Source organism: Diachasmimorpha longicaudata, chromosome 20, assembly GCF_034640455.1.
Source record: "Diachasmimorpha longicaudata isolate KC_UGA_2023 chromosome 20, iyDiaLong2, whole genome shotgun sequence".
NCBI lineage: Eukaryota > Metazoa > Arthropoda > Insecta > Hymenoptera > Braconidae > Diachasmimorpha > Diachasmimorpha longicaudata.
Window position 1 is genome coordinate 2,055,234 of NC_087244.1, and position 27,062 is coordinate 2,082,295.

Below are 27,062 nucleotides of genomic sequence, written 5' to 3' on the forward strand. Positions count from 1 at the left end.
GATCTATATATGACAAGATGGAGTACAGAGGAGAGAAATTATTCTGAATAAGAGATACCGCCAGTTACCGGTATCTCATCCACGTCCTTATTCCAAATTTTATCGTTGGAAAATGGAAGAGGATAAATAGTTATTTCTGATTATTTAAAAATAATAATAATATTAGTGATAACCGTAAATATAGTAATAATCGACACTATTAAACGGAAGTGAAATCAAATAATCATTCATTGAAAATTATTCTCAAATACTTGAATTTTATTGGATACAGTTTGCCGGAATTAATGCAATCTATCGCAGGGAGACTTGACGACCAATCGAATACTGTCAATTATTAGAGTATTGTATGATTAAGGATAACAACGTATTGCGGTTAATAAACAGCAATATCAATCGTTGGTTCATCGTAGATGTTTGCTGTGATGTAAAAATTTATTTGGGTCTTTAAACAATATCTTAATACACGAATTAAACAACGAATGTGGTATAAAAAGTGGTGGAAAGGAGAAGATAAAGTAATCGATCGCGTTATGAATTTTAACATAAACAAATGACTATTTAAACGGCCTATTAAATTAATAATAATAATGTAAAATGCATTGTGAATTTATCGGTCAAAATGTGGTGTTTGTGTGGTACCTGATGAATTATTAATTACGACGAATTAAACAGTTGTTGAGTTGAATATTCAACTTGTTATATTGCGAGGTATCGTCAAGGTGAGTACTGACATATTTTTTTAACAATTAATTATATTAATGTAGAGTAGTTTGTCTTTATGATTGAACAATTTCCATGATATTGTGATTCCTTGTTGATTTATTAATTAACTGATTCCGGGGTAGACAAGCAAAGCTGGATCCAGCTGTTGGGACAAATCCAACATAGAATAGTGCCAAGTATTTAATGTGGCAATAGTCCCCCCTCCCGTGTCTCCGATCCTGATTAACATCCTTGAGTCCTTCCTACAGGGGGATCATTTTGTTTATTTTTTCACCTCCTATTTTCCGACCCTAAATCCTCACACATCTGATCATAAACTCCCAATCATTAATTCAGTAGCAAAACTGTAGAATTACATGACTAAACTTGTCTCTTAACTTAATCCTGAGACAATCTCTGAATCTAAACGAGCTGACGAAATTCTCGTAATTATTCCTTTTGTAGTTCTCAAGTCACTTTGCAAAAACAGTCTCAGTTGAGTTAAACATCTGTGTACTTTAGATTGTGAGATACTCATTGAAAAGTAACTAATAATTTAAGTAATTTTTAACCTCTTTACCGTTTCGCTATTGTCGTCTGTTAATTTTCCCCAATTTTGTAGATTAAAGTCCCTCGACGTACACAAAAAGCAGAATTTGAAAATAATAATCGAATTATTATTCTCAAGTTCTACTTTCTCTGATTGATTCTCATTTAATATTAACAATTACAACGATATCATGGAAATTAATTTATATAAAAACCCTGAAATTATCTAAAATATCGTTTTTTCTGATTCCAGATTCCTGTGACAGCATAAATTTCAAGTTACTCGTATGACTGCACGTTAATTACCAATTTTAATTGGTTAATTTACATGGGAACAGATGAGTTTAAAGTAGAACAACAAAGTGAAAACAAATGGATATTATACATTCAGTAAGAGACAAAATGGAAATGTTATTTCTAGTTAGTCCAGTGAATAATCGTCGGTTGTGTGAGTGATATAAATTTTGACCGTCCGTTATGTTTTTACAACTTGAAAAAAATATCACCGGTGACACATAAATAGTGAAATCAACAGTGTGAATTACTCGGTAAATTGTGAATACCCTGATACTACAGTATCGAACTATTGAAACCCAATATCGTCAAAAGATGTTGCATGATCATCACCAATTACAACGTTGTGATATAAATGAATGAAGTGGGAAGAAAAATAATAGACTAGACATGGATTCAACAAGACTCGGTGGTTCAACTTCGGAGAGTGGTGGTACAGATCATGGAACGGCAGTACCAAGCTATCCAAATAGTCTCACTGGTGATGGTAATGTTGATTACATTATCAGTGATTATATGGAGAGACTGGGGGAACGTTTGAATATACTCGAAACGGAATTGAAATATGCTTGGAGGGCGTTGGATCTACTCAGTCAAGAATACATAAAGATGTGGGAGAGATTGGAAAAACTTGAGGGTCTGTTGTATGAACAACAGACTGTGATAAGTCAGTTGATTGAATTTTATGCTAGTACTGGTGACAACGAAAATAGTTGTAATATTGGGTCGGAAACATTGATGAGACAGGAGGATTCTGTTGGTGAATTGGATGCTATTGCCAAGAGTCTTGGTCCAGCAATGGGTATTGAGGATACAAGTGTATTGCGTGAAAAACTTGCACAACAGGAGCTTGCGAGAATGCATGGTTTAGTTGGAAATAGTAGTGGTGCTGTTGCTGTTGTTGGAGATATGAATAGATCAAGTGGAAGACAACATTTGGATGCCCTCGAGACACTCGAAGAAGAATCCAATTTACCGGATGAGGCATTCTATCGTAGTCTCAATAATGCGTACAGAGAGGATCTTATTTGTGGTGAAACATCAAGATCCAGTTCACAGTTGGGAATGATATGGGAGGAGGCTGAAGATGTTGATGATTCCAATGGAAAAAAGGATACAGATGTTGATGTATTTGGTGGAAAAACTAATGGGAATGATGATGATGATGATGATGTTGTCAGTAAAACTCCGAGTATGCAGAATGAGGAATTTATCAAGGATGAACTTGATGATATTAATTTACAACAGAGAACAACAATCGTTGATGATGGTGATGAAGAGGGGGAAATATTTAGTGCAGCTGATTATAAGAGTTATCGTGGTAATACACCGTGTGTCAGTGAACAAGATCTTGCCCAGCTGTCAAAGCTCAGTTCACTCGATCAAGTGGCACTTGATCAGCTTCATACTATCGATAAGTTAACATGCAGACTGCAAAAAGACTCACAAGAGCTCATTGAGCTCAATAGTAGACTCATAGAATCACCAAAAGGTACATATAATTCAGAAAATGAATCTAAATTGGTGGATGAAGCCAACAGCATAGACGAACAAATAAGAAAAATTTATGCTGAGACTGATGTTGATAATTGGACGTATTCCAAGAGTCCAGGATCAACTGGACGTTCAATTTCACGGGTTAGTACTGACAGTGGATTAGCAACTGATGGTGATTTTACTGCTAGATCTATATCACCAAGACTGAATACTCCAAAGTCTCATATTGATTCAATAACTTCTACATATACATCATCTAGAATTGGATATACAGGTTCATCGTTAGAAAAAAGTCCAGAACCTGTTGTTTCATTACCCATTGATCCTGGCAATTTTGCTAAAGGTTATGCTGAGAATAAAGAACTCACTGATTTGATGGCTGAGAGCCTTGTTCCTATTACCTGCACATCACCAACAATATTTGCTGTTAAAACTGATAAACTACCATCGCCAACATTATCAGCAGGAAGTGTACAGAGTATTCACAGTGTTCAAAGTTTGAGAACACGTCGTGATGGTTATTTTGATGGATCAGCTAGACTTAACTTAGAATTTTCAGAAGCTAGAACCCCTCCAAGCTCACCACCACCACCAGCACCTAGAGATCCTGCTGATGCATTTCTCATGACAACTGGAGCTGATAAACATGATATTAAAACAAGTGGAAAAATTGAACCAGATAGATTGAGTCCTCATTCACCAAAATCTCCAAAAGTTTCACCAAAACAAACAGCTAAAGTTGTTGGCTCCAGTATTAATATTATGAACGCTAAATCAGATTCTGGTTTATCTTCCATGAGTGGTTGGAGTAGCCTTGACAAATCGCCAGGCTCTCCAAAGACTTCTCTCGTTAAAATATTTAATTCATATTCATTGGACCAACCAAGGCCTAATCTCATCACCGACACACCATTGAGAACCAGCCCAATTCCCATTTCAGGCCCTGAAAAATCAGTTGTGCCTCCAAGTGCACCAGCTGTCATTCAGGAGCCCCTGTATGACACACCAGAGGGCCGAGATACATTGAACAATCTGGCTGGTACTACCTACCCTGTTAAATCAGCAAATCACTCGCCTCATTTGTATTCAACAAAATCACCAGATGCGAAAGAGGACTACAACATCGTACCTCCACCTGCACCAAGTCCAGCTGCAACAGCAAGTCCCAAAAAACGTTTGAGAACTCAAAGTCTCATGACTCAACACACTTATGACACCGTTCCACCTGGCACTATTGATTTCCTCTACGGTCAGGATCAGCCGGCTATTTACTCAGTTGCTGGAAGTAATCGTCAGAATGTCATAACTGGATTATATACAACTGGATCAACTCCCAGTGCATATGGCTCGAGAGTCACAAGTACCGATCAGTTTTACAACGAAGAAGAGGCTAGCTATCAACAGTCCTACAGTGCCCTCCAGTACGCAGAATCATCCCTCGGTCAGGGACGTAAACCAACAAGAGCAATGTCATTTGGGGAAGGAATAAGTAATCACGAAAATTATAAAGCATCGGTTTACAAGAATATGTTTATCACTGGGCACATTACGGATGCCCTCTCCTACTATCCAACGTCCATGAATCTTCCTGGTACAGAGCCTAACGAAGTTCCCTGGCTGAATACCATGGAATCCCAAATACCCCATGACTCCACCTCTTCAAGTATAAGATCATTGACATCTGATGGTAGTTACACTCAAAGTCCATACACTGAGAGGAGATATCCACAACCACCGAGCTACGTTGGTCATCAATATCATCATTCCTACACCTCTCAGCAGTATCCCCAGACTTATCAGCAGCAGTACCAGCCCTACAACCAACGATTACCGAGTTCAGAGAACGCTCAGCTGACAGATCATCATTATCAAAAGCAGTGGCAGAGAGAGCATCATCAGTACATTCACGAGCAGGATTCCTCCAGGCCTCCAAGTGCCCAATCCCAGAGTCAACAGAATAATTACTACGACGCATCAAATGTTATTGTATCACAATCTGGATATATCAGTATTGCCTCGGATATCAAGGAACATGAGGTTGCTAAGATGCCGAAGAAGGTTCGTCGAGGTGCATCCCTGAAGAATGCAATGACATCGATGAGCCATTGGCTCCCAGATCTTCATCATTTGACAAAAAGGCACAGAAGTCACTCATTGCCTGGTGAAGTGAAGAAAGAAGAACTTGATATGTCTGATTCATCACATCAAGCACCTCCTCAAGTAGCTGCACCCACACGAGGTCGTGGAAGATCAGGGCAGACAGCGAGAAAGAAGAAAAAACATATTTTAGTGTCAACGGTGTCTGGAATTCTCCAAAAAGCCAAAAGAAAAAGCCACCATCATTCGTCATCTCTCTCTGATCCAGAGCAGTCGGAAACTGAGTGGAGCAGTGGACGACAAAGTGGATTATCTGAGGATGAGGACAGCTTAACGTCTGATATTAATCAGGATCCACCGTTTTTCGCTAAAGTACGAGCCAGCACCAAAAAAAAGGCACAACCTGTATCGCAATCAGCGGATCCACCACCTCTGCAGTCTCCAAGTCAACCATTACAGTCACCACAAGCTCAATTATCGAATTTCCAACAGCAGAAAGATTATCTTCAACAGCAGATTCAACAGCATCAAGAGCAGCTTCAACAACAGTTTGCTCAAGACAATTGGCAGAAGGAACGTGAAACAAAGTCCATCAAGCACGAGAACAGTGAGCATGATTTTTCAGAGGATAATTTAGCAGGACCTGACGATCCCCAAGAACTGGGTTCAGGTAAAAGTACTGGATCAGGATCAGGAGGTTCAATGACAATGTTTCCAACAGTTGGTGATATTAAAAAATCAACTGGCAGCTCAGACGAAGGACCAAATGAAAAAACATCAAAACTTCCTCCTGTCACATTAATGGGCGGTGCGAGTATGGAATTTGCTGTTTCCAGAGCTCTAGGAAAGTATCGTCAACGGCAATCATCAACAGTATCAGATGATCAGCCGATGACCGAAGATATTTCTGGTGACAGAAAGTCTGAAGACGATCAATTACCGGGGGATATTAAGGAGGAAATAAGCCCAGTGGAGAAGGAGTCATCGATGGAGGAAAAAAATGATAAACCACCAACTGCTAAACCACCTGAATTGGTGACAAGTCTTTCGGAGGAGGCGCCAATATCAGAGGGAAGTCCATCAGCCTCCAGTACTCGTGGATACATTGGAACCAGATTTCTACCCAGACATCAGCAGTCCTTAGAAATTCCCTGGGGAGGATCGCGCAGTGGGGAAGGGGATGAGGATAATAGAAGTACTCACTCTTACAGAAGTACCTCACGTGTATCCTCTCGACGTCAAAGTACCGAAGATTCAATTGATTCAGAAGATGAATGGTATTGCTATGAATTGCGAAAGCTCGAAGAAATGGAAAGACAATCACAAATGGAAATTGAAATGAGTGAAGTACTGATTGAAGAACCAGAAGATGTTGAGCCTTATCAGCCAGATGATGACGTGAAAGAAAGAATGTCCTTTGTTCTGAGGGAACTCAAGCTGAAGGCAATATCAAAGGACATTGAAGATTCCCAAAATGAGGAGGATATTGATCGAAAAAGTATTGGGGTCAATGGAAAAATATTGGCGTTGGGAAAGGACAAGTATTCAGAGGACGATGGAAAGCCAATTCCCAAGAAGAAAACAGCTGAGAGTATCGAAACAGTATTTGCAAGAGTCACTGATTATCATACCTGGGCACACGAGGAGGAAGCCAGACGTGATGAGACAAGGGCACTACTTCCAATGGACGATGAAGGATCATCAGGAGAAACATCAGGGCCAGATAGTCCTGTTCATTCCATGGACGAGCTGGAGGAGGAGGATCTCGATCTACGTAAAGATCTGGAAGAGCAGTCGCGAAGAAGCTCCAGTGGTTCCACAATGCGTCGTGATGGTGATAAACATCTTCAGGGCTCGGATTCAGTATCACGTGAAGGTAGCGTAAGTGTAGCACCTAGCGAAGTCTCGTTCGGTATCCCATGTCTATGGGATTCTGAAAGCACTGTCGTTGAAGGGGAACGTGATGGTGCTGGTAGTGCTGAAACAACAACTCTGAGTCTTCCAAAGATCAAAATTGATTCATCATCATGTGGTAGTTCGGATACAACATTGAAGGATGAACAGATCAGTCCTGGTGGCCCATCAGGATCAAGATGGAAGCTTCTTAAAACATTGAAAGAACGTAAGGCTGGGGATAAACTTAAGGAGCTTGAGGAAGCTGCTGCTAAGGAGAGTGCTTTATCACAATCAACAGCAGTGAGTATCATGATCAAGTAAGGACACGAGAGCATCTCCTGTGCATTCGAGATTTAATCTGTAGTCCTGGAATAGTTTAAAACTTATGATTTATTTATTTATTTTTAATTTACCGTTGAATATCGTAGAGAGTGATCATATCTGCCGTACGATATTAGCACAAAAATCTAGTCAATATGTTGAATCTTCCAATATCTATGATAAATTCATAATCGGGATAATTGAGACCAACTGATCAGCATAAAAACGCCATTACTCATTCAATAAATAGTCAATAATAAGCGTTAACTTCAATTAAATATAAGAATCAATAAATAATCGGCTGTCGTTGCGCTTTTCGAGGGGTGAGGGAATTTTAAGTTTATTTATTGATAAATTGATAAAGAAGGATTTTTTCTTCGCGGCACGGTAAACAAATTCACTCAATCGTGACTAATGAACCTTCAGTCCTTCCATAGTTATCAATAATTCGCTTTTAACAGGCTTAAACGGATAAACTAGTGAAAGAGAAGTTACCCTCGTAAATATGAGCTCACACATAAATTTCATTAACATTTCATTACCCACAATTGCACTTAATAGATATTTCGGTACCATAATTGACGTATGGAGTATCATCATTAGAAAAAATAAAAAACATTAGACAATTATCACAATTTCATATCAGTGCAGTTACGAATAATCATATTAGATGTCATATCGTCATATCTCATGCGTATTAATGCACTTGATGAAGCTCGGGTGTAATCAAGCTCTAGTAATTAATGCTGAATACCAACAAGATAATTGAAGTCAATAAAGCTTTTGACGTTTAACAGGAAAATACTTGAAGTGAATAAAGCTTTAGACGTATAACAGCAAAATCAGTTTACTCATTAGCAATAATATTTAGTGTATTACAGTGTGTTAAACATATTAGAATCAATTATTTCATATTTCAATATAGAGACATATCATTGTAGAAGTAAATTATGAAATATTTATCAGACCGCTTGTAATAACTCTACGAGTTACAATTTCATAACTCTATGGGCTCACATTAGAATAACTATTCAATTGAATAATTTATATTCACGGAAATATTACCAAGTCATGACGAAGTTTCAACTGTTGTAACACATGAAAACTGCTCACGTAGATTTTATCGTTCACTGCATTTGAATTTCACTGTGAAATTACAATTCAAAATCACTGAATTTATTGTCGTTATAAGGCGATTGTAATTCCAAAGAAATTATTCATTAATACTTGGGGAAGGGGGAGATTGATTTATTTTATTTTATTTCCATTAACAAATTAACGGTAGTAAAATATTTCAATGTCATCCATCAGAAAATCGCTGGTTATCTAGAGTACACGTCAATTGACGGCAATTGACATGACCGAGTGGAATAAATTCATTTTTTATTCATCGACGATGAGTATCGACTTCCAATACAACAAGCCTGGGGTTAATTGGGCCTACATACCTTATTCTTAATATTAGTATTAAATTTCGCCTTCAATATGACATTTTGATATAATTTTTTCCCATTTCCAATTCTATTTTTAATGCTCTTGTATTTGAAAAAGAAAAAAAAACACAAATAAAAGTAAAAATAAATGCGACGATAGATAAATTTCATATTTTGACGAAAAATTAGGTCAATATATCACATTTAATAGCCATTTGTTACGTTTCGCAAACTGCGATAAGAATTATTTACACTTGTTATGCTATTGATAAGTTTTGTAAGTTTTATGCGATTGAAAAAAAAAAAATACTGTTTATCAGAATTGTATACGTTTATGATAATTGTATACTAATATGAACAATTTTACATATAATCTTAGATACAAACATTGGCTTTTCTATGCTGTTTAATGTGAATAATATTCCAATGCTCACAGCGTGAACAAATTGAAGGTATAAAACTAAGTTTTGGATCTAAAATTTTTGAAAAAAAAAAAAGATAAAACACCTGTCTTCATCGTATATTGTCGGAGGGAACAAAAAAATGCATTGTTGTTTACTTTTGTACCAGTAATAATCATTGATTATTCAAATCAGCAGTATTTCTCTGTGGAATAACATCGATTTATTGAATCTCCGAGACGGCACTAATTGTTGAACAATTTAGCAGGAGAAGAAAAATTCTAAACAGAGGGCTAATGTGGAGCACAACAAGGCAGTCAATATGATCAATATTACGGTATTCTAGAGCATTAAAGGGGAAATGTAAAAATAAAACGAAGCATTATGATAATACTAATAATTATCAAATTGCAATTTGGATGATGGCAACTCTCACTTTTAGTATTTGTCATGAATAACAAATTCATATTATGACCAGTATTTCCTCATTTTTATTTAATAAGGAACATTGTTGCGAGCCAGAGCATTGTGAACATCGCTTGTCCACGAAATACTTTCCTCAAAAATAATGTGAAATGTCTACATTGTTTCTTAATTATCCTAATGAATTTCATGTACCCAAAAGTTTCGTGGACTTGTGTACGTAAACTAACAAAGACTGTGTATCTTATTGTATACTTTACCATCGTTTGCATGCCACTGGGAAACGTACTTTATGCGTTTCATTCTGAACTGTTAATACTTTGTGTTTTTTATTTGAATAAATTGTTTTTTTTTTTGTTTGTTAGAATGGCAGCGGTGGGAATGGAGAAGCTGGAGGTCGAGGAAATGGGTGAGCTTTTTACTTAACATTCAAATGAAATTCGGTGGACAGTTTGGTCAATTGATGTGTTTCATTATCATAAATTTTCACCTCTCACTGGTGAATAATATTTTTGTAAACTATGAAATTTCAGGCGTGCAGGAGAGAATACTTTCTACAGCACTATCGATAGCCGGCCGGATATTCGACCGCGTCGAAAATCAATACCATTGGTCTCCGAGCTGGTATGTACTTAATTATCCATCACAGCTTAATTGCTCTATTTTCTAATCCCCCGTATCCTCCCATCATGCATATTCATTAGATAAAAAAACACCACGCGATTATCTGATTATCCAAAATCCTAGTCATAATCGTATTGCTTCGGAAATTCAGAGGGGCCAAAGGTAATAATTCTTTTACCCCCGAAAATCGGTAATTCGTTCAGGAATCGCAATCGTCGCCAAATATTTTCTAATATATTACAAAAATTAATAACAATATTTTTTCAAAAAAATCGTCTTAATCAAAGGGAACCGCAGCAGAGAAAACATTATTGATGTCTCTGTTTCCACTGGATCGTAATCCGTAACTAATTAATATTATTTACCGCTCCATTAAATTATTTTTGATAAACAAAACCGTATGCAATCCTGGGAATCAAGAGATTGGTTAAACCTTTAGTGTCTCCCTTTCGAACCAAGTGAGACCTCAATTTTTTTTCTCTCCCCCCCCGTATATGTCCCCTCTGAATGTTTAATGTCAACCGTTTCAACTTAATCGTTGTGTCTTCCATAAATTTCAACCCTCCCGCCAATCCTAGAAAGCTCACGAGGATCATATATTCCACATAATGGGAATTTTCGTAAAATCCATATCCAGCAGAAGCTAAAAACCCCAAGAAAATTACTGCAGCCACTGATTAATTGAAAATTTAAATGCTCAATGTGCATAATTATTATAAAATTATTAAATGACAGTTCAGTAAATTTCCTGGTGCTTTTAGTCATCTGATTGACCCTTTTATATTTGGAAAATAATTTTATATGTATAAGAATGGTTGAAACTAACCAGCATAATGCTATTTTTGTTTGTTCTCTGTGGCGCCCGTTGTTGTATCTACCTGAACACCTGAAAAAAAAAAAATTAATAACAAAATTTCACTGAACCTCTCAAAATCTCAATAATAATCTCCACATCCAGGTCTTGAAGGTACTAATTACATGCCTCCTTAGCTGAAAATTATTTATGCTTGCTCGAACGTTGCATGCAATTTATAAATACGTTTCTTACTGTCTCTCTACTCTACTCTCTTTCTCTTTCTCTCTATTTCTCTTACTTTCTAAATTACCTATTATTCGTAACAATTTATATGTTATTCGTTACATTTCTTACCTCATTTGAACAATTATTCTAGTCCTGCGGTTAAAATCGTCATATAGATATTCATGTTGAGTATATAATGAGTCATTAGACCGATGAATACAGCATTTGATATACATCAACATGTCGTATTGATAATATTAATAATTTTATTTCGGGTGATATTAATTTAATTCTAGAGAAAATCCAATTTTTTAATTAGTCTTTTCGACCTAACTTGGGTTTTCTTGTTTTACGCACAAGCACGCTTTCGCGCGAATCCTCGAGATCGAAAAAGAAAAACAAAAAGGAGATGGTGTGGTAATTATAAAAAACAAGGATTACTTCGAGCGCTTAACTAGAGCTTTTGCTTAATTTTTTTTTTTATTCACGTGAATAAATCCGATCAGTTTAACGATGAGGAGAAAAAAAAATATAATTATCAAATGACGTATAAAGAGGGGGAAGCCTTAGGTTCTTTGAATTCGATGAATCGTGATGATCGCCAGAGCTTGATCTGATGCTTGCAAGTATAATTTAATTTAATACATTAGCATTTGCTGATCTCTTGACTTATTTATCGATTTAAATTGTACATATGTGTTGGGAAATGTTGGTTGAGAAGGCAAATTGTCCATCAATATTGTTATTTAATACCAATTGACATTGTTATCGATCACATGGTCCATCGTTGATGATAATACGAAAGTTATTGCACGCCAATTGCATCCAGCCTGATATTTTCCGAAATTGCGCATGTCGAATGATCTATGAACCTCAACAATTTGACAAAATATTTCTATTACTCCGTATCATTCAACTAGAAGTGTGTCAATTGACGAATATGACGTGATGCAAACTACTTAATATTTATGTGATTTTATATAAAGTGAAAACTTTTTCAACAAGAACTGAGCGATCCTCCTGATCATTATAACGCTCGATGACAAATTATAGTTCATATAATTACACCGTTCATGAGTAAATTCGTCGTATAACATGACATTATCAATTATAATTGATAAACAATTTCTGATTAATTTTTTAACTCAGATTGAAACGTTTTAATGAAGTTTTTTAATTATTAGGGGCTCCAGATGCGGTGAATTTACTCATTATAGCAATGAATGATATAAAAAACTAGATGATATAGGTGTTAGATAGCTTTTGATTTGCATCAGCGAAGAAAAATGATGCGTACATTGCGTATCAAGACGAATAACTTCTGGATGTACATAATAATCATAGCAGTAGTTTTCTGTGATTTAGACAGGATCAACGAATATTAAGTAGATCATAAGTGTTTTTGTTTTATCAGTAGCTTCGACAACATAATAGGAGTACACGTATGCTAAGTCGATAAACAAATAATACGTCCAATAATATTTCAATTTAAATTATCGGAATTGCAATACCGATTGACTCTATCATTTTCATATTCATTAAGAATATTTTCAATTACAATCATTCCACTCATACACACGTACATTATTCAAATTCAAATGAAGATTCTCGAAAAAGGAATTTATTGTCGTTCATGAACACATAAAAAAAAACTCCTTGAGATGTTTTCAAAGCAGACTCGTGTATATATTTTCAAAAGAATTTTATCTGTACATAATACTTTTATTTCTATTCATGTTTGCACTAATTAAAGGAATAATTACGGTTTCACTCGACAATCGTAATAATAAAACATTCCTTAACATTGCAAAATCTATCAAAATTTTGTGAGTATATAAGAATCAAATTTTCATTGCATTAAATATTTTCTCCTTTTTCATTTTCTTCTTCAGGTAATGCGAAAATATTCAGTCACATATAATCACCGCTAATTCTATCAGATAATCCACTAATACTACTCTGTTCACTTATTAAATTTCACCATTATTATATTTATTCACCAGCTGTAATCACATTTCATTGCATTACATTGCAGTGACAGATGAAAAAAATAACAAGAAATGAGGAAAAAAATATGTGGCAGAGAGAATCACGAAAGTTATCGATTAATATTGATTATATTTTCCCAGACGATGGCAGCAACAAAAAGAAATGCAGCTGGATTGACTTCTGCTGTGCCCAGAGCAACATTAAATGACGAAGAATTGGTAAGGGAATTTTACCTTTCACCTAATTAAACTCTAAATACAAAATTATCTCAAGAATTCTTCATTAAATTATTATTTTATCTGGCAAATGTATTATACACAGAAAATGCATGTCTACAAGAAGACTCTTCAGGCCATGATCTATCCAATATCGTCCACAACACCTCACAACTTTGTCACATGGACAGCAACATCGCCGACGTATTGTTACGAATGTGAGGGTCTTCTTTGGGGTATTGCGAGACAAGGTGTCAAGTGCATGGAATGCTCTGTCAAATGTCATGAAAAGTGCAAGGATCTACTCAATGCTGACTGCTTACAAAGTAAGATTATGTTTTTATATTTTTTTTAATCGACGAGAAAGAAACAAAAATAATTTCTTTTCATTTAATTTCAATCGTAACTTCTTTATTCCTGGAATAAAGTAATAATAATCAATGTCTATAAAATTCCTGTACATATTCGGGTTGTTTTGACCGCAGGAGCCGCTGAGAAAAGCTCAAAACACGGAGCTGAGGATAAAGCAAACAGCATAATAACAGCAATGAAAGAGAGGATGAAACAACGGGAACGAGAAAAACCGGAAATATTCGAGCTGATACGGTGAGTTAATGGGCTATGTCCATAATTATTCTCATTGCTAATTCCTTGAATCGTTACATCACATCTTTGGCACGTAATCATCACGAAAAATATCAAAACAATGGCCCCCCAGTGAGAAAACAAAACGAAATCGACATCAATGAGTCTAATTCTGCTTTGTTTGGAGTCGGGGGTAGTTTGTTTACATTCTAATGAAGTGCTCTACAGGATCCGACCAAAATAACGTTTCATTTTCAATATTGTCTCGATTTTCTATGGTGTACGTTGCCCATAAGTGACGAAATATTATTCCAATTGGCATAGCACCCTATCGATTCCAATTAGACTGATTCCGCGACGATTAATAACCACTGAGTTAATGGAAAAAGGCCAGGAAAATGAGAAAACTCATGATTCGATGGTGTAGTGAACGTTTACAGTCCCGAAAGTCAAAATTACATAAATATTTCAACTCAGTCCATTGTCCAACTTGAATATCAATACGATCGGAGTTTAGGTCCGTTTTTGGGGTTGACGAGAAGGCCCACACCAATCATATCGATGCCATCAAGCAGTCCGTATTGGACGGAACAAGCAAATGGTCAGCGAAAATTGCAATCACAGGTTTGTGAAAAAGTGATGTCTTCATTTATTGTAATAATCGACCTGTCGTCATGCACATATATCTGTGTCTATTTCTAAGGGTAGGATTGATGTGATACAGCAGATATAATGATAAAAGCTTCGCTCGATTGACATTTATTTATTTTAAATTGGCTGGACGTATCGAAATACTTGTGATTTACATGTTTAGTGATGCTGGTTGTTTGATATTTTATTTGATAATTATTTAAACGAAGACGTATCCAACAATTGGACGTCATTTATCAGCAGAGGGAAATTAATTTCAATATCGAATGTTTCCTACGGCGATTGCTTAATTGTACATTACCGTGACGCTTTTATAATATGATATATATGATTGTTATTAGGTTTGATAACATTGACATATGTCCATTCAGATATTTTTTTTTCTCTGTCATGTGTTCATTGCCAGGCTGCTATCAGTGTTGTACATCCTTTTCCATTAGTATGATAATTGTGATGATTATTATCATTATGTTGATTATATAATGGGATGTGGTGAATTTTTAGGGGGGTAAAATCGGCCGTATCCAAGCGTCATCCCCCAAGCGAAGGGAAATTCAATAAAAATTATGGATCAGAGCTGATATTTGACGTTTTCCCACTTGTACCTCTGACATTGAATTTTAGGACCATTTGTCCTGTGATTATCCTTATCCATGACAAATAGGGGGACTACCGGTCATTCATTATCAAACATTGAACTGCAGGGAGTTGGCATTGGGCCACAAACGATGATACCGTGACTGTTGAGCTGAAGGCCAGAAACGTGAGACGTGCAACAAGTTTCATTGTTTTAGGTCATTGTAGCCTCAGTGACTATACCCTCGTCACTTTGACCATGCCAACAAAATACTATCAATGTTGATTTCACTACGTTTGTGGAAACATTGCCCTCATTCTATCGCTCTTCAATTGCCACGTGTCTTTACACATACGATTACTCGTCATCTCTTCGTGTATTCGTTCCAATTTCATTCAGAATTATTCATCTCCCCTCAGGGGGGGGGGTTTAGAGATGGTTATCAACAGGAAAGACCTCGTGCCACCAATGCCATCCCTCATAAATTATCGAGCGCAATAAAACGTTAAACAAATGGTTGAGGGATAATTAGGGAGACATCGGTTTGGATTATCAGGGTATTGTCTTATTTTCAGCACTACATTTTCAGTCGACCCGGACACACACATTGACAGCCTTGAGCAGGCAGAGATGATGGTACTGGAAGGCACCAGCAAGTGGTCATGCAAAATCGCCATCACAGGTAGCCACATTGAAAATGAACAAAAAAAAAATATTTATTTATTTATTCATATATTCATTCATACATCAAACGAGGCTAAAGCCACTCGCAAAATATTTTATGCATTCTAACGTATGCAGAAGTCTGCACTTTAATGATACAAAGTTGTATATTTTAACACATTTGCAATGAAAAGTTTGCATTTTGCGTTTTCATCGGTAAATGTGACGTGTGCCAAGTGATATTTTACGAACGCTCTGCGTCACCTGAGACTAGATTCAAGCGATACGATAATGGTACAATTTTCCATTCAATTTTGCAGAAACATGAGGAAAAGAATATTGAAAAAATAAATATTCCCCGAGGTAGAGGAATATTTTACAATAATAATTTGTTTTTCTCGGTGCTAGGGATTATTATCTAAAAAAATACCTACAAAAGGTGGGTAAAATTCCGCTGTTGAGTTCACCCCTGTGGATAACTCTAATTCAGTTTCACTTCCCTTCCATTCACCCAGGGGACATGATCAATTAGTTGGTTCTGTAAAAAAAAATCAATAACCAATAGGAAATTGCAAGTATGCCCTCATCGTCCTCGTAGTCGCGTTCGCTCGTGGATATTTGATGCCACTGGATAACAGCTAACCATTCGCCCCTTCTGGATAAATAAAATCCCATTTGGACAGGGATTTTTGTTCAGCAAGAAAATTTGTACGAACTCGTACCGTAACTCTTCGAGTTGATTAAATCGATAGTTTAGCGTGACTGGAAAATGTTAATTTTTAAGAAGGCAGGGTAAATAAATAAATTCCATCGTGATAGACACAGGTACAGGGAGTATTAGGGGTACCTGTGTACTACAGTTAGATTATTTGATAATTTTTATTCCCAGGCACAATGTGTCAGAGATTCTTAAAAATCGATAGTTCAACGTACAGGCAAGAGTAGGAGTATCCCTGACCCAGTTACACTCATCCAGGTACTTCAATCTTTTACAGAAATATTTCTATTGAGTTAACGATCAACAAATTTGCCCCCTTTTATCCATATTGTTTCATCGAAATGAAAAATTGGAAATTCAAAGGGATATTTGAATTTATTGGAAAGTTTTTACTCGGATTTTATCATTGAAAATCAGTTGTGGAATGTTGTTTTCGAACTTTGAAGAAAATCGGATAAAAATAAATACTTTTCACAGAAGAAACTTTCGGTATTGTTCAAAACATTGTAAAGAAAGACTAATATCGCGTGCCTTCAGAATAATGCTAGAGGAGAGAGGAAAGAAAATCAGTGGAAAGGAAACATGAAAGAAAACTCGTATATCACACGTACAAAGGGGAGAAATAAAAGAGAAAAGCCTGTTAGATGATGCTTGGAAAAGTGAAGGAGGGAGGAATAAAGGGAATATGTTAAGGGCAGCATGCCAACAAATCCACCGATTCTTTATAGTTTGTTATAGTATGCACTGAGAAAAACAATTATTTTTCCTGAATATTCATTTATTTATTTGTTTTTTGTTGTTGGTATGAGGATCACGAGGTAAAGAGGTCACGTTTCCGTCGTGTGACAATAATTGGTCATTAACAGCTCGCCGGACTTGCTGCTACTACGATTGTCGATAACAGTTGAATGATTATCGATAACAATCGTAGTAACACTGGGCCCTGGTCATTACTCAATTCGTAATCATCGTATCACCCTCGTCTGACGTGTCACAAAATAGCCCTGTAATTGAGACCTATAAAGATGATAATTACGAGAATTTCAATAACTCCCCTAAACTAAAACATTCTTGTAATAATAGACAATATTCACCCTCATAGATAACACCTAGAGGCACTCGCCTTTACTCATTAATTGCCGATAGTCATAATTAGTCATAAAAATAACTGTTCCGTAATTTTTACTGAATATTTGAGAATTTAAAGTCATTTTTTATACCTGTTTTATTTTAAAAAGGGAATCTACAAAATCATTCAGACTTTAGCATATATTTGTAATATTTTTGCATGATCTCCTGTGTCGCATGGCTCATTAACTATAAATTGCAATGCTTTTTATTTAAAAAATACATCTAAGAACATTCACAGCGCTTCAACGCACGTTCATGTCAATGTATATGTACTGTGCACGTCATTATGCGAAAATAAATTAAGGTTGTTGCACTGCTAAACAGCAGTGTCAACATTTTTTATCCATCTCCCCCACAATTTCCAATTTTCCCCAAGTAATCGATGGAGATTTGATGAGTTCTATTAAATATCTCAATTTAACTAATTGATCGTCATTATAAATATTCCTCCACGTCATTAATCCAGAGCTGCAATGACAGGCACTATAGACAGCCTCTAGGATAATTATTAATATGAATTATTAAACTTATTACAGTGATAAGTGCACAAGGACTCATCGCCAAAGATAAGAGTGGTACATCAGATCCATATGTTACCGTGCAGGTGGGCAAAGTGAAAAAGCGGACAAGAACGATGCCCCAAGATCTGAATCCAGTTTGGCATGAGAAATTTTACTTTGAGTGCCACAACTCATCAGATCGTATTAAAGTTCGAGTTTGGGACGAAGACAATGATCTTAAATCTAAACTCCGTCAAAAATTAACTCGCGAGAGTGATGATTTTCTGGGTCAAACAATCATCGAAGTAAGAACTTTAAGTGGTGAGATGGACGTCTGGTATAATCTTGAAAAACGTACAGACAAAAGTGCAGTATCTGGTGCAATAAGATTGCACATAAGTGTGGAAATAAAAGGAGAAGAAAAAGTAGCACCTTATCATGTGCAGTATACATGTTTACACGAAAATCTATTTCACAGTTTGTGTGAGAGAAATAATGAAATGGTATCATTACCCCAAGCCAAAGGTGATGATGCATGGAAAGTGTACTTTGATCCACCAGGAGAAGAGCTAGTTGATGAATTTGCAATGAGATATGGAATTGAAAGTATATATCAAGCAATGACACATTTTCATTGTTTATCAACAAAATACCTGTGCCCGGGTGTGCCAGCTGTCATGTCAACCCTTCTTGCCAACATAAATGCGTATTATGCTCATACAACAGCGAGTTCAGCTGTATCAGCGAGTGACAGATTCGCTGCGAGTAATTTTGGAAAAGAAAAATTTGTCAAACTACTGGATCAATTGCACAATTCATTGAGAATAGATTTGTCAGGGTATCGTAATAATTTTCCAGCATCGAGTCCTGAAAAACTGATGGATTTGAAGAGCACTGTTGATCTGCTAACGAGTATAACTTTCTTCCGAATGAAAGTTCAGGAATTATCGAGTCCACCGAGAGCAAGTACAGTTGTTAGGGACTGTGTTAAGGCATGTCTTCGTTCAACTTATCAATTTTTATTTGAAAATTGTGCTGATCTGTATCAGCGTGAGTATCAAACAGCCAAAGGGAATGAACCACGTCCAGAGGATCGTGAACCAGCACTTGATTCACTGAAATTTTGGGATATGTTGATTACACTGATAATAGCTGTTATCGAAGAGGATAAAAAAAGTTATGGCCCTGTACTCAATCAATTTCCCCAAGAATTGAATATTGGTCAATTATCAGCAGCTACAATGTGGGATTCATTTGCTATTGATCTTAAATATGCATTAGATGAACATGAATCCCATAGATTATGTCATTGTGCTGATTACATGAATCTTCATTTCAAAGTGAAAGGTCTTTATGATGAATTTGTTGAAGATGTACCACCACACAAAAGCAAAGTACCAGAATATCCAGCGTGGTTTGAGCCATTTGTCATGCAATGGCTGAATGCCAATGATGATAATTCACTCGACTATCTTCATGGTGCCTTTACTAGAGATAAGAAAGACGGCTTCCAGAAGAGTAGTGAACATGCCCTATTCAGTAATTCAGTTGTTGATATATTTACACAATTGACTGAATGTTTTAAAGTTGTTTCTGAATTAAAATGTCCTGATCCAGAAATTCGTAAACGTTACATGAAACGCTTTGCCAAGACTATTGTTAAAGTCTTGATAACTTATGCTGATATTGTTAAAAAAGAATTTCCATCTTATCTTCAAGAGGAAAGAATTGCCTGTATTTTGATGAACAATGTTCAACAGTTGAGAGTACAGTTGGAAAAATTGTTTGAAAAAATGGGGGGTGAAGATCTGGAGGAAGATGCTGCTACGATATTGAAAGATTTACAGCAACAGTTGAATGGCTCTTTGGATGAACTCGCTGTTATTTTTGCAAAGAGTTTGGAGCAGAAAATAACAGCTTCGGTTAAGGAAGTTGGGGACAGACTTGTTAATATCAAGAGTAGTAATCAACAGAATCAAAGGAGTAGTGTTGAAGTTGAGGCTGATGATGTTTTGAGGCCTTTGATGGATTTGTTGGATGGGAGTTTATCACTTTATGCTGATTCCTCGGAGAAAACAGTCTTCAAGAGGCTATTGAAGGAACTTTGGAAAATTGTTATTAGAATTATGGAGAAAACTGTTGTATTGCCACCCATGACTGATAAGACGGTAATATTTATTGGATTATTTCTTCTTCTGAGAATTCAACGATCGATTCGGAGGGTTATTTTGACGTTTGTTTATTTTATTCTCCGCAGATGGTGTTGAAAAATTTGACAGATAATGCCAAGAACATTGCGGCTAATGCCAAGATCGAGGACATGGGGAGATTGTTTAAAAATCATATGGCTGGAAAGCCAGATGTGAAGAATGCTCTCAGTGGAGTGATGGTATAATCAGCTCCTTATTTTTACAAAAATATTCTGGTTATTCCGCAACCACGATAATTACCCCCTTGTTTTTTATTATTCTACAGGATATTTCCAAGGAAGTCGAGAAGAATTTATCGCCCCGGCAATGCGCCGTTTTAGAGAAAGCATTAAACACAGTGAAAGATTATTTCTATGCCGAGGGTAGAGGTTTGAAGAAAAATTTCTTGGAAAAATCACCAGAACTCCAGAGCCTGAGATATGCATTGAGTCTTTACACGCAAACAACCGACACTCTCATCAAGACATTTGTTACAACTCAGCTCAATCAAAGTAAGTAAACAATATAAATAAATTATCACCAAAGTTTCTCATCTCTTTTGCAAAGAAAAAAAAAATGGTAATAGAGTTACAAAGAAATAATATAAAATACGTAGACACCAAATAATAGTCAGTGAATTATGTGAGTTACATAAAATGAAAAATTATTATTAAACAAAAAAAAAACGAAATAAACAAACAGTGCCGCTGAATGATGCCACGACATTACGACAACGTCAACGCTCGATGAGCAGCGAAAGGGGTGATGAAGGCGAAGATGGAGATGGTATGGAAGGCCTTGAAGAGCCTCTTCGCCAGAGCAAACCCCCACTTCGGCGAGAAAGTCGGCAAGGTAGCAGAGTTTTTACTCTGAGACCAATAGAAAGAATGAGATTATTAAGTTCATTAAGAACAATTCATGAATAATCATAGTAGCTTAGATTAATTAAGCATTATAGAGTTAATTGAAAGATTTGCTACAATCGAAACATGCAACAAGCTATTTCTGCTAATAAATCCATACTATCAACTCTTGGGGACGATTTTAATGTCAATCACAATAAATATTTCATCCCCAGGTGTGATATCAGTGAAAGTTTCGAGAAATTTTGAGCTATTTCGATTGTTTATCATGTTTTGACACCCGCTGATAATTCACTGCTAATGTAATTATGTGAAAGCGAAATGAAAAAAAACGCAATCATTCATCATCATCTGATCAGCTTGAGTTACGAGAATATTTAGAGGTCCTAAGGGCCCAAAACACTGGTAGATTAATGAACTTTGGTATCGCTGGCTTGTTGATTTTGATCAATGGTTCAAATTTCAGATACAATGAATGCAGATGGTGAGTCTGTGGGTGAGCTGAGCATTCAAGTTGATTTATTCACACATCCGGGAACCGGAGAACAAAAAGTGACAGTTAAAGGTGACAGAAATTTGCAATAATAAACTACCGTACAACAATTAATGCGGTAAATTTTTTATTTTAAATTGTTGGTTTACAGTTGTTGCAGCAAATGATCTCAAATGGCCACTGGCAACCGGCATGTTCCGACCATTTGTCGAAGTTAATTTAATTGGACCTCATTTGGCGGAAAAGAAACGAAAACAGGCGACTAAATCGAAGAACAACACGTGGTCACCGAAGTACAATGAGACATTCAATTTGTAAGTGATTAGATTGTGATTAAATAAATTGATAATTAAAATTCTCCAGTATAATGTAAAATTTCTTTTGCTTATTCTTCAGTATCATTGGTAATGAGCAGCAACAACTTGATTACTTCGAGCTTCACGTCTGTGTCAAGGATTACTGTTTGATACGTGACGATCAATTGGTTGGAGTTGCTGTATTACAACTGAAGGACATAATCGAGGAAGGTTCCTGCGCCTGTTGGCTATCGTTGGGAAAAAGAATTCACATGGACGAAACTGGTTGGACGATACTGCGAATTCTTTCCCAGAGAAATAACGACAATGTTGCTAAGGAATTTGTGAAATTGAAGAGCGATATACGACAGGAGGATCCACTACCAAATCCACCGTAAGAAAATGAATAATAAAAAATTAATAATTGCTAAACTGATACGACAGTAACGGGAACATTTAATATTTTTTCAAAAAACTTAACTACACAATTATTCCAAGATATATAAAAAGCTTAATAATGTCGTGAAAGCATCAGTTACGATAGACGACAATTAATTCCACACCTACGTCATTCAAATGATAAAATTACTGATAATATTATCACAATTATTAACGTCAAAGTATTAACAATGACGTGAATCACTCTCACGACATTATAAATTATCTCGTATCATTGAAATCAATGAAGAGACGACGAGGGTGTTACAAACTATGAATTGTGCCGAAAAAGATTTTCTAATACATAAAGACCATTCAAAAAACATTAAATTCGAGGGAAATAACTCGAATTATTTTTCAAATTATAAGTGATTATTTAATGTCGAATAACAACAAATGCTCTTAGGCACGTGAACGTTGAAAAAGATGAGAATAATCGTTGATCGATGAAAAAAAAATATAAAAAACGTACTAATGAACTGTAGATATCCGATTTTTGTCAACGCGGAACCGAAAAAAAAAACAAAAAATAATAATGAATTTTTCTAATACGAGTTTAAGATAGCATTTTTGCGTACGACCAATGGGCAAGTCATGACGATATTCACGACACGCCATTTAATTATTAATTATAAGTGAATCAATGAGAAAGAGGCAAATATCTTAGTCATTATCTTGTAAAAATATGTATTTACTTACGATAAATTAACCAGAGATTGCAAGAGTCTGACTGCTATACATCATACATAGAGTTGAGCTACGACGGAGAGTTAAAGAACTGCAATTTTTCATCACAAATTAATATTTATTTAGTAAATATTTATCATTTTCATTGGCTAAATATTCAACAGTAGAATAAATTTAGTCCCGAGTGAATAATCTCATCTCTCGTGAGTTTGAGTTTATAGATAGATTTCAAGGCATAATATACTAAGAAAGAAACAATAATATTGCGAAATTCAATACGGTCACTCCTTCGTACCTCGTGCAATACGACACCACACTTGTCCATTCATCAAAGCCACTTTGTTTTGGTTTTGTCTCGAGTAAACACCATTGACTAAGGTATGGAATTCAGTGAAAATTCATTTATACAATTATCATCTTCGATATTTAAATACCTTTCATGATAAAAAGAATAATAAGGTAGTAACGTCTAGATAAATTAATAAGAGGGAAAAATAAATTAAAAAACAAAAACAGGTTGTATCGTAAACGCTTTTTCGGAAAATCGATTTAAAATAGTGAAAAATTGTATTTGCAATTCCAGTCAGAGAATACGATTTTTAATAATACGAGAGATAAATCACTGAACCAAAGAGTAAAAGAGGTTAAATAGAAGTAAATTTTTTGCATTTAGTACCTGCACTGGAGCAGGTTAGTTACTATTATTTTTTTCAATGGAATAACAACGTAATACAGTATCTAAACATTCTCATCAGCGACCTTGACAATGCTAACAATTCTATTTCGATGTGAGTAAAGTATAGGCTTATGCGTCTCGACAGTAATATTTTAATCATTTATTTCCCCATTTTAAAATAACTAGACGTCTGTTTCATCGAATTATCAATCCATTCCAATAAATATTTTGTTCTAAACTCGTTAATTACATTAATGAGGTTGAATGAAGGACTGTTAATGCAAATAGTTCAGTGGACAAGGTGATAGCATTGAAATGTGAGTATTAACAGTGATATAACCTCACTATTTTCGATGAAATATTGTGAAAACTTTCCTTGAACATTTTCCTCGAGTTTCAGATAATATTTTCCAATGTGAAAATCAATATTCTGTGATAATTTACCCTTAACTATCGACACTCTACACGTATCCATTAATCATTTATCAGAGGTTTATGTCTTTGTGCCACAAATGAAAGATAATGAAAAAGATAATTAATAAAATCAGTAATATCCATCTGAATGAGCATGAGCGATGATTTTTGAGGATTTCACTTGCTTATTTGTCAATGATTTTATCACTATTAACTTCCTGCTAGATGAACCTCGAGAGAGAGCCAGTCTTGCATTTAAAAAAACCCTAATAATTATTCAAAAGAGTGAATTTTATTCTGTTCAAACAGAATATTCTATGCATAGATTTTTCTTTTCAATTATAACATTCCAAATATTAAATTAATTATCGAGAAATAAAAGCCCTCTAGAATAATATCAATTTTACGACTATTGAATGGAAAGTATAATTGCACGATAGATAAATTTAAGCTGAGAGTGAAATGCAAATAATATTCAATTGTTGCTTCTGTGTGGTATATTACCCAGTACAACCATTTGTCATTAAATTGTTTCTCCCAACATTCAATTTCGATCTCGTGATCGTGTTTATGAATAATTTTGATAATTGATCAAATGGTTGTACTCCCCCTGATGTGGTAAAGACAAGATTAATTGAAAATAATGAGGCGAAATAAAACGAAGAACAAACCGTTTAATAGCGTAGTAAAAATGAGATCAAAAGATTAACACAATTGTTGACAATACTATGCTTGAATTGGAAATAATCGAACAAAAGAGATGATTAAAAAATATGAAACAGATCAATTATAAAAACACGAATGGCGCATGATGGAATTTAACTATAGCAAGTATGCAAAGAGAATATTCGCAATAAATTCAATCGTGTAAATTGCATTAACTCAAATTCATTAGAATGTTAATTGAACGGTTGCGTGAGTCTATTGAATTATGTGAAAAAAAAAAATATAAGAAAAATGAGTAAATTCATAGTATATTTCATCATTAACCTCCAACAAAGAGTGTTGTTATATCGTTGTTGTTGAATGTTAATTATTCGAAAATTAACATTAAAAAATATTTGAAGATATTCGAGTTAAAACACGCACATGTTACACAGAAAACATTTCGATGACTGATTAAGTAAATTTGATCATGTCCAAGGTGGAATTGTATGAAAAAAAAATTATTCACTGTTATTCTTCGTTGAATTTGGTTTATCATTAGGTAATTAAAGAAAATCCGTAGGCTGACTAAACACTTATCATTATTCACAAGCTTAAATGCCTAAGCGATCCAATTTCTCAGTCGATCACCAGTAATCGAGGTAAAAAATAGATAATCATGGACGATATCATTGTAATTTGAGGATTAGTATGTCTCGCAGCGTTATTTAATTTATTAGTTGCTAATGAGACTCCGCAATGATTGAAGATTATCATTTGTTTACTGATAAAGTTGAAATTTTTGTTGTAAACATTGAATTTCAAGTGGATATCGACGTACTATTTTACAGTTTCGATAAAATATATATTTTTTATGTTGACGATATTTATTTATGGACAATCGACATTGCAATCGATGTACAGTATCAATTTCATGACACATCTGAATATTAATTTCGTTATGAAAGAATAATCTAGTTATTAAGGAGAGGAAGGCAGATGAATACATGAAAATAATCCATAATAATAAATGAAAAACTTGTAAAATATAAATAATTAATGTGGGTAAAGGAGTTGAAAAATTTCAATGAGCTAAAAAAAAATGGTCTATTTGTAGCTGATGATTGAGCCATGTTTCATATCACAAATAATGGTGCACATAAATATTGGATGAACGATGGAAAATGAATCAAGCATGACATTACAAAATAAATAATATAAAATTTTATCCAGGCTACATTATTATGTTTACAACGACTAATTAGTAAACATAAAATTGTCCAAGCCATGAAGACTTTCGTTCATAGAAAATAACGTAGATTAAGATTATTTCCCTCGTAATTGTTATAAAAATACGTCTGTCCGAGAACCAATGAGATAAGAATTTTCTTTTCCAAGTTGAATATCATTATTTTTTCATTTCTTTTCCGAATTTTCCTCCAGATAAACTTATACCATTGCTCTTGTCATCCGAATATTTAATTTATCAAATTCTTATCGATAATGAGGATTGAAATTTTTTATACAAACCGATGAGAAGACTTTATTCAAACTTTAGCGTTAGAAAAAAAAAAAGTGAGGAGTAAATAATATCATAGAGGGAGTGTAAAAGAAATCATCATCATGCTCTCATTATTTGAAAAACTTTTCACTTATTCACTTTCGTCTAAGCATTATTTATATTAAATCGAGGAGAAATAAATTGAAAAGGAAAAAAAAATAATATTGGACTTCTGGTGATATTGTGAACATATGTAATACGATATTATGGAATCTTTAATCATCACACAAAGGAAATAATGAAATGGAAGGAGTTGCACATACAACTGCACAGATTATTACATTACTACTTTTAAGGAATATGCCCACAATTCGTTATTGTCCATATTCTAGACAAAAGATGAGCGAAAAAAAAAATTTGTAAAAGAAAACAATGAAAAAAATGTGCTTTCGAAAGTCTGATTATGTTTCTTAATATTTTTAATTGTCTCCCTTACCCCGGCCAACACATAGACATCGATCCCCCTGTTGCAACTCACTCTCGAAGTACCTCGGGGTGCTGTCTGTCGCCTAG

At 35.1% G+C, this 27,062-nt stretch overlaps 1 protein-coding gene across 5 annotated transcripts; it reads left to right on the forward strand.

Moving 5' to 3' along the window:
- Positions 1 to 26,950, forward strand: LOC135171495 (uncharacterized). Of its 5 annotated transcripts, none has more exons than XM_064138077.1 (15): positions 2 to 7,015; positions 7,094 to 7,335; positions 9,979 to 10,022; positions 10,147 to 10,237; positions 13,388 to 13,465; positions 13,569 to 13,788; positions 13,948 to 14,068; positions 15,851 to 15,957; positions 18,324 to 20,455; positions 20,545 to 20,676; positions 20,763 to 20,988; positions 21,179 to 21,328; positions 21,806 to 21,904; positions 21,984 to 22,146; positions 22,229 to 26,950. In XM_064138077.1, exons 1-15 carry the CDS (start codon positions 1,936 to 1,938, stop codon positions 22,524 to 22,526), a joined length of 9,183 nt encoding a protein of 3,060 aa, XP_063994147.1. In that variant the 5' UTR covers positions 2 to 1,935; the 3' UTR covers positions 22,527 to 26,950. The 5 variants fall into 5 exon arrangements, with proteins under 5 accessions (XP_063994145.1, XP_063994147.1, XP_063994144.1 ...); XM_064138074.1 differs by having other exon boundaries at positions 2 to 719; positions 1,505 to 7,335; XM_064138075.1 differs by lacking the exon at positions 15,851 to 15,957 and adding an exon at positions 14,565 to 14,671 and having other exon boundaries at positions 1 to 7,335.
- The last annotated feature ends 112 nt before the right edge of the window (positions 26,951 to 27,062 follow it).